The 9,157-nt window shown below is 41.5% G+C and overlaps 1 protein-coding gene across 9 annotated transcripts in view; it reads left to right on the top strand.

Moving 5' to 3' along the window:
• PDE4D (phosphodiesterase 4D) overlaps window positions 1-9,157 on the top strand; it is a 1,246,395-nt gene that overhangs the window by 1,200,796 nt on the left and 36,442 nt on the right. For 7 of the 9 annotated variants that reach the window (XM_036308159.1, XM_036308160.1, XM_036308163.1 and 4 more), the window contains one exon: window positions 1,201-1,313. In XM_036308159.1, the coding sequence (XP_036164052.1) occupies window positions 1,201-1,313 (113 nt within the window). Of the gene's footprint in view, window positions 1-555; window positions 1,115-1,200; window positions 1,314-5,037; window positions 5,127-9,157 lie in introns of those variants that run through there. The other 2 variants (XM_036308166.1, XM_036308168.1) reach the window with 2 other exon arrangements.

Below are 9,157 nucleotides of genomic sequence, written 5' to 3'. Positions count from 1 at the left end.
TTTTTGTTTGCTTGTTTATGTCCGTCCCCAACATTTAGTCGGGGGCTTAGCCGGGACTGGGTACTGACAAAGTCAGGTCTTGCTAGAAATGCTTTTATTCCCACAACCACCCTGTCCTCATTGAAGTAGGCAAATCCTAAACCCTCAGAAACGAAGGTTCAAACACCCTAAAACCCAAACGCTCAGAAACGGTGGCGCGGGTCCTAAGTAACCTTGCGGGTGCAGCCGGGCGGGTCTCCCGCGAACTCTCCCAGGTAGCCAGCTGCCAGTGGCCGAGGCGATGAGGCTCTGGCTTTCGGGGAGACCCGGCGGGGGCGGGGGCTCCGCGGGAGCTCGGGGTCCGCGCGGGGCAGGTGCGCGGCCGCGCGTGCGCGCCAGGTCCCCCCGGAGCCCCGCGGCCGCTCCACGCCGGGTTTTCCGCCCCTCCCCTCGCGCAGACCCACCGCAGCCCCGCAGGCACCGCGCCCGCGCCCGCTCCCCTCCGCCTGCGCTTCAAAGCCCGCCGCGCCGGCTGCGCGGGGGGATGCCGCGGGCCGGGCCGGGCTGTGGCTGCCGGCGCCCGTTTCGCAGGGAGTTGAGGAGGGGCCGGGCCCGCGGGGGGCCGAGAGGGGCGTGAGGGGGAGTGTTCCCGGAAAGCCGCGGCGATGGAGCGCTGCGCCCGCCGCCCGCGGAGTTGAGAAAGAAAACAGGAAACGTGGTGGCCGCGCACCCGTGGCCGCGGCTGATTCATTCGCCCCGAGTGAGGCACGGCCGGCGGGGCGGGCGCGGAGCCGCGGCGCGGGCTGGCCGCCGGGGCGATCGGGCGCTGGACCAGCCGCTCCCCCGCGGGGCGGGCTCCGAGGCGCACGCGCCACCCCCTCCGTCATCCTCAAGGACTGGGACTCCGACCCGCCGCGCCGTCTCCAAGTCGCATCGTGGTCTCCTGGCCCGTGTCTCCTCCGCGTAAAAGTTGGCTCGCCGCACTCCGCGCGCCCTCCCCGGACGCCGAACGGAGACGCCAAGCTGGAGAGCCCGTGCCGTCCCGAGGCCGGCTGCCCCGCTAGCAGAGCGCCCGGCTCGGCAATATGAAGGAGCAGCCCCCATGTGCGGGCACCGGGCATCCGAGCATGGCGGGGTACGGCAGGATGGCCCCCTTTGAACTCGCTGGCAGCCCCGTGAAGCGCTTGAGAACTGAGCCCCCCTTTCCCTATCTCTTCGCAGAGGAGGCCTACCAGAAACTGGCCAGCGAGACCCTGGAGGAGCTGGACTGGTGTCTGGACCAGCTAGAGACCCTGCAGACCAGGCACTCCGTCAGTGAGATGGCCTCCAACAAGGTAAGGCCCTGCTCCGCTCCCACGGAGGTCCGGAGGCGGCTGGTTCCCACGCCGGTGAAGCCACCGGTTCCCGTGGCCCCGGGAAATGTATGCAGATTGTTGGCAGTTCTGCTCCCTCCGAGGGAGGTCCCTGATTCTGTGCCTTCCCTCTCTCTTCCACCCACTCCAGATAAAGGAAACATTTTGCAAAAGTAGCTTTGACATAGTTGATGGCAGTACCTCCGGGACACAGTGGTTTTTTTGGGGGGTGGCAGATGGGAAGACTCGTGACACTTTGCCCTTGCTGCAGAAACCCAGTCGAGTCCATGGGCATTGCATGTTTAAGGGTATTCTTGGGATTCCCAGTTGGAAATAAGAGTGGCTGGAGGTCAGTGCAATCTCTTGATGTCATCACTCAAACTGAACTTGGAACCTTAGCCCTCATTTATCTAGGGGTCAGGGTACCCTGTAAAAACTGACCCTTTGTATGTTCACTTGGCCATACCTGTCCAGAAGAAACGTCAGCGAAGATAGAAAATACCATTATGATCTTTACCTTGTTCCTTCCCTTGAGTCTTGGAAAGTCAATGGGGTGTTTTTGCCATATCTGCTAACGTGCCGGTCTTGGTGGTTAGTGGAGTTTGGGGGGATGAGAAGTAACCTTCAGTCTGGCTCAGCGGTAAAGCAAGGTAGAGTGTTGTCTGTTTTGCTGTTTTTCTCAGAATTCCTGTGGGGTTTTTTTTGTCTTTAGTTGTATAAGGAAATAATTGATTATGTATGTTTTTATGAGTATTGGCTGAGGGGATAGGAAAGGAGGATGTTGGATGCAAATGGCCAGGAGATTCAACCAGTAAGAACTCGATAACTTTGTGTGACAATTAGTAACACAAAGATTAGTAACACTCTCTTAAAGATACTTAATTTTGAGCCACCTATTTACAAGGTCAGGAAGTGTATACCGTTTTTACTGTTTATGTGCACATATTTTTCAGAGAGTGATGCTTTTTATTTTGTTTTTAGCCTGCTGTAGTTTTTATCCCACCTGTTTTTTTCTCACGCGGTTTTTAAAAATACCATAGCGTATCAGCCACTTGTCTTATCTGTCGATAATGCTTACATAGACAGCATTGTTTTTAAATGAAACATTACCTGCAAATAAAATAAAAGGGACTCTCCAGTCGCTGGCTGCAGGCACTAACCTACCCGTAAGCATGCTGACTTACCCATAAGCATGCTGATCAAATGTAATTTTTTTTTTTTTTTTGGTCATTTGGGCCTCATTTCTAAATTTGGTATGACTCTTCATTAAAATGATTGGTTATTGCTCTCCTACTCCCCGCTGTGGCATTAAGTGCCATTGTTCTCATCTGGCTTACGAATTCCTAGTTTATTTATTAAATTTCTAAAACATAAATTGCCTGTTCATAATTTGATTCATAATAGCAGTGGACATAAGCTGGGTATCTCCATTGTCCTAGCTGCTGACTGGGACCATTCTGCAGTGGGCCTGCGTTCTGAATTCTCTTCTCTGGTTAATTCTGTGTAGTAAAAGAAAGAGCAGAGCCTGAAGGCACCTGAAGGCAATTGCTTATGTTTTCAAGATGATTTGACTGTTATTTTTCAGCAAAATGAACCCACGCAGCTACAATTACCTTCCCCAAAAATCCATACTCTTTTCATGAAACCTGTCTTCTGATTTAAAAATTAACATGAACTCTAATAATCCACTATATATGACAACTGTCAAGTAATTACCTTATCCACATTTTAAGATCTGAAAAATAAAACTTTGCCACAATAATTACTCAAAATGATTCCTTTCTTTTAAAGGCACCACATAAGACAGGGGTTTTTATTTTTTAATCTTCATTGTGAAGGGCCCTAAATTAGACGATGACTGTGTTAATATACAGGTTTATTTGGTTGAAGTGCAATCTAGGTTGAGAAAATACTTCTTCAAAATATCGTCATTCTAGCAGTCTACGTCTTATGGTGGAATGATTACTGACGGGACACTTATTTTTAACATTACATTTTTTTCCAACTCAGATGTAGCTGTGGCTTAAACTTTTAATGTCTCAGCCATTCATTTTTTAACCCATTCATTTCTAAATGAGTGCTAAGCTCATGTAACTTTTTATAGATGAAAAAGGATTAGCATAAAAGGGGGGGGCTCTTAGTAAAGGTTGTAAAGTGACCCTTCTGTTTGATAGCAAGGGCAAGCAGCTGATCTGAAGGTCCCCGTGAGTGAGCCTAAGTCAGAAATGGAATAGTGACAGCTTGTATCACACGTCCACTAGGTTGTCTGATATCCCTTGAGTATGAATGAGTAAGTCTGAAACATAGCTTCGGGTTATTTCTTACCATCTTTTTTTTTTTTTTACATGTTGCACCAACCAATGTGTTCAGGTTATTTTTGCTTTGAAAAGTCATGACATCTTTCTCTGTTCTCTCTTGAGGTTTTTTGTGTGTTTTTTTTTTTTTAAAAAAAAGTTACTCTAATAGATTTAAATAATAAAAATACTAGTAAGGACTAGGATTTGTAAGTGATTATATAGAGAGCTATGCAAATAATCACTATATCTCTATGGTGATTATTATGAAGAGGGATTTGGGTGTCAGGAAGAAGGAAATTGATTCTTCAAACCCGTTTAGCTAACTGGGTTAACAGATTCTTCATATGTTTTTAAAAATCCTAATGTAAAGAATCTAAATTATTAGCAGTTTTTAAATGATGTTTTAGAAGTAACTAGCTATATTTCCTGATGGGAGTTGTAATGTGCATAATGCTTATTGATGGTATTGAGATGGGAAAATTATTGAGTTCTTGTCCAAGGCCAGAGTTGGCGTAATACATGTAGGATGCTTGTACCAAGTAGGGTAAGAGGCTCCAGATGGCATTTAATTTGAGTGGTTAAACCTATAGCATTTGCCCTCATAAACACATTAATCCGCTTGAGATTTGTACAGATTTCCTTTGGAACCTCATTGCTACAGTTGAGGGAGATTTTGGTGATGTCTCAAAGCTTTGGAGGTAGACAGACCTAGAAATTGAATCATAATGTTGTTCCTTGCTGACTGAGTTACATCAGAGAACTGACTAACTTTTTTAGCTTCAATTTCCTTCGCATAAGATGGACACCATATCTATTTTGAAAGGCTAATGCAGAAGGTTGAGAGAATAAAATAGCTAGGTAAGAAATAGTGCCTGATAATAGTAGGCACTATACCTGTTGTTGTTGGCATTATTATTTGAGTTTTAGGTCAAACTTAATTGGTTGCTTACTTGGCTAACATATTTTTTTAACGTTCAATTGTAATTTATGCTTGACATTTTAAGTTTATGGATTCTCATAATATAATTATTAAATAACTGTCCTTAATGTACATTTCTGTATTATAAAAATGCTTAAATTATATCGACACTTTTTTGGTTTAATATAGACATAAACATTTTGAAGTTCTTATTAGAAGTTTAGTCTTTTCTTACGTGCCAGTTACAGAATTCCAAACAGACAAGCCAAATAACACTTTGTTTTACTGTATAACTGAAAAAACAGTTCCTATTAATTTTTAGAACATATAAAACTATCTGGGATCGGTGGGCACATTTCCATCCTTTTGTACAGATTTTGCAAAGCTAGAATATCCTGCCAGATGTTTGTATGCAAAGTAGTTTCACAGTGTTTTTGGTCACCTTCTCTTATAGAAAGTCAGTTGAGTATTCAAGGAGGACAGGCCAGGAGCCGAAGCCTCAGAGTTTCAAGGATTATGCTATAACTTGAACCCTATAACTTCATTCACTTGTGACCTAACAACGCCCACTTCACCAGTGTAAGTGCAGGAATGTTTGAAGGAGGAAACAAAATCACTTTGATTTCTCCTCAAAATATGCCACTCTAAAAACATGGGTTTTTTTTCCTCTGTCTAATTTTGGGGCAGTTTCTTGTCCTGTCATTGTTGGAAACTACTGTGCTTCAAGCTGAAAGCACGTCTTGAAGTTAGGATTCAAGCATCCTTCTAAGAGACTGAAGGCTGTTCTTTAGTGCATTCCAGATGTATATAGGCCAACATTGCAAACGTGGTTATTGCTTCTTTATGGAATTTATTTTGTCTATTTGTTTTTCAAGAAATTATCGTGCTTCTGTTGCCATAAATTACATTGCTTTCTGGGGTGCTTTCTCTTAGTGTTTCATTGTCTGCTCCCCCTGCTGCTGTTTAATAGTCAGTGCATACAAATATATACTAGAGTTTTCTATAACTGCTGATACATTTTATTCTGGGAAAGAGGGGTGCTAGAATGAATATAGGATATTTATAGAGGTAGCTAAACCTTAAGGTATTTCAGCATTATGTGAGTATTACAGAACAGAAACTTCCTTGCTAAGAAGGAAGTTGAAGTTAAGTTGGAAAAGGTACTTTAATTTTATGAAGAACAAATATCAAGTGACAGTCATTTTCTACATTAAAATACTAAAATTTGTTGACATAGTCATAAGAGAATTGTTAAGAATTAATAAACATGCCTAAAGAAAACTTTAAATTTTAAAAGAAGGTATTTTCTGTATCTATAGAAAATAAATTTATTGATGTTTTGAATTTGCTTTTTCATTTACTTAATAAAAGTAGATTTGGCGAAGAGTTATGTAGTTTACATGTGTGCCATAGTTCTTATGAAGGATTGAGAATATCCCTAATAATTTAATTATCGAAAAACTTCTAACTTGTTATTCAATAAATTAGTCATTACTAGAGAAATTGTTTTCAGTTATTACTTTTTGATTCAATTATTCGATAGAGGTAGCGCCTTGGAGCGTTATAAACTATGTTTTTGGGTTTTGTTTTGTTTTTTTATGTTTGTTTTTCTTTTTCATTTCAAAACAAAAGCCTTGACCAACATAAAATAGAACTTTCCCCAACATTATGGATAGATTAAACACATTTTTTCCCCAAATAGCAAGGATGATAGATAACACATTTATTTGTTCAATTTAAGATTTCTGATAGTCACATAAATTGTAGCTATTACTTAAGATACACCTGTCTGGCAGATGTGAAATGCTATAAATGTTATGATTTTCAGTTAATCCATAAAATATATAGAATCTGATCTTTTTCAGAAAGAGACCAACCCTCTAAAACTGCAAATAGCGGGGGGCTTATTTTGTGGTGGCATAGCCCTGTCCGGGCGGCATTGGGGTACCTGGCTACTTGTGATGGTTGCATTGGCTCTATTAGTCTGTCATCTTTCTAGAAAATATAGAAATGGGTTGCCCTTTATTTGAATACTCACACTAGTTTTAAAAGACATTTCAGGAAGGCATTTTCTTTTATTCACTTGAACAGGGATGGGGAGTGAGTCTTGGCTATTTGATTAAACAACAAACAATTCTGCTCCGTTCGTTAAAAAATGAGTTAAATGGGATGACAGTAGGTTAGAGAGGATACTTTATCTTTAATGAAATACTTTTCTTTATTAGTGCTTAGTGTTCTGGGCTTTTTGTTATTATTTTGCTACACTTTGTCCACTTGGATGAGCATGAATGACATTTACTCCCTGGACTGGCGTGGACACCCGTGATGCCTACAGCAGCTTCGTAGAGCGGAAAGAACATAGATGCTTTTTGTCACGTGATCTTGGTCTCATATTCCAGCTCTGTCTGCAGCTTCCTACCTAATATTTTGGGAAACGTGTCTCACTTCTCTGAATCTCAGTTTCTTCATTTATAAATGGAGACGATAAAAGGGGAAAATAAAACCAAAAGGCTGCTGAGAGCATCAAACAATGTATGCAAAGCTCAGTTTGGTGCATAGCACATTCTGGGTGGTCAGTAAATTGCACGTAAGTTTTCCAATGTCTAGAATGTGTTTTAAAAAGAGATTGAGGAAAACCATGTGCCATATACTCCTTGCAATGTAAGGAAATAATATTTCTTAGAAGGAAAACATGACCTTTCTCTTCTGTAATAACAGTCTAAATTAGTGTTGCTCAGACTTCCTGTGTCCATTCCCAATTGCTACAGGTTGAATGTTTTTATTTAAAGCATTTCTTTTTTATTGCAAATACCCACCTGAATGCCTCATCTTAAGCAAGGATGTACATAAAAGCATGGATTTGAAGTCCTAGTTATATTTTTTCTAGTATACATTAAAATTAATATGTAACAAAATGAGAAAATGTTCATCTACACCACCGTAAAGCATTCTGCTTACTACTCACAGACACTGGCATACTTTTGGATATACCATTCTAAATTGCCAACAAGAACAATTTGGTGAGTCAGGGTTGGTTAGAAAAATTTGTTTTAAACAACCTGTGATTTTCCTTCTCTGACATTAATGGGATCTCCCCACTAGAAGAGAAAAAGCCAAATTTAATCATCAGAAATCTCTCATTCATTCGACATTCATTCCTCAGGCAGAACAGTCTATGGATTTAGAGCACCCCCTTGGGTTGGATTCACTCTCTGCCTTTATTAGATATAAATTGGACAAGTTACTGTAATTCTGTGCTTCGGTTTCTCATCTGTTAGATAGTTGCTGTGACAATTTAATGAATTAAAAGATGGAAATTGTCTAGACAGAGTCAGAGACATAGCAGGTACTCAGTAATGTCAAATCATTTATTTCTATCTATAAAGAAATACCATCTGTCTTTTCTTATTTTGTGGGGTGAGAGTTAGACAACGTGTTTCTTTGCTGTCCCGATACCTACTAGTACACACTTACAAGCTTTGAAGAGGGAATGGTGGCCTAAGGATGTTGATGCTAACTGAAGAGGACTGTTGGATTTTTCACTTACTTTGCTTTCCATCAGTGACTTTTCAAGGAATTTACCTTTTGTTTCTTGTGTAATTTTACAGAACAGCCCATCAATCTGGCCTGAAGTTTTGCCAGAATATCTAAAACTCTCTGTGCTACTTTTGCAGGAATACATATAGCATTAGAGAATAGTTTAGCCAGTTATTTTCATAAATGAATGTATCCCTGTTATTCTTCTGAATGAGACTGAAAGGCACAGAATCTCTTATTAATATTTAATGCAAAGAAAAATATACTAAGGACATAGCATCTCACTGCACCTTTCAACATCTTAACTACTTAGTGTATGTACAAATGTTTCCCTGCTCAGTCGCCTGAGGGGGCCTGAAGAGTGACACCCCAGTAGCAATGAATACACCTAGCACCTTCACTTTGGTTTCTAAAACCATTGCCCAATCAGAGGTGTCACAGGTTCTTGGAGAAATAGCTGATTCTGGAACTGGGAGCATGTTGTAGTGACAGAAGGTAAGGAAGTGCTCAAATAAAACTCCACATTGATGGGAACATTACAAAGGAACATAAGAGCAAATTTGTGAAAGGGCTCCCAATTACCAGAGCTTGAAATATTCGATCAAGAAAGTGGGTATTGGATTATAACCCAAAATATAAAAATAAAAAAATCCATGAGGTCATATTGACGTAAATATTTTATTGACTAAATAATTAAATGGGGAGAATAGGAAAATCTGTGCAGAAGGATTCCAAGTAATTTATGTAGTGACTTAACCCTCAAGGAGGGAGAGCATAAAACTACTCACTCCTCAAGTGTGTGCTGTGCATATTGACTTCCTTCCGAAAAGCGCAATAGGGAAAGAGGGAGTAGAGTACCGCTGTGCTGGAGAAACCCCACAGGCGCACACTACCTCAGCCAAGCAGTCAAAGGTAACATCCACAGTGAGGCCATGTTGTAGTAGTTACACTTATGATCTGATGCATATGGCACTTTACATCTATGGTCTTCCTAGCAAAAGCATATAATCCCACCCAACCAAGAGAAAAACATAGGCAGTTCCCAGCTGCGGGACATTCTACAAAATACCTGA

This window comes from Myotis myotis, unplaced genomic scaffold (assembly GCF_014108235.1).
Source record: "Myotis myotis isolate mMyoMyo1 unplaced genomic scaffold, mMyoMyo1.p scaffold_m19_p_5, whole genome shotgun sequence".
NCBI lineage: Eukaryota > Metazoa > Chordata > Mammalia > Chiroptera > Vespertilionidae > Myotis > Myotis myotis.
The sequence above is the reverse complement of the archived record's forward strand: the minus strand, read 5'-3'. Positions and strand labels throughout refer to the sequence as shown.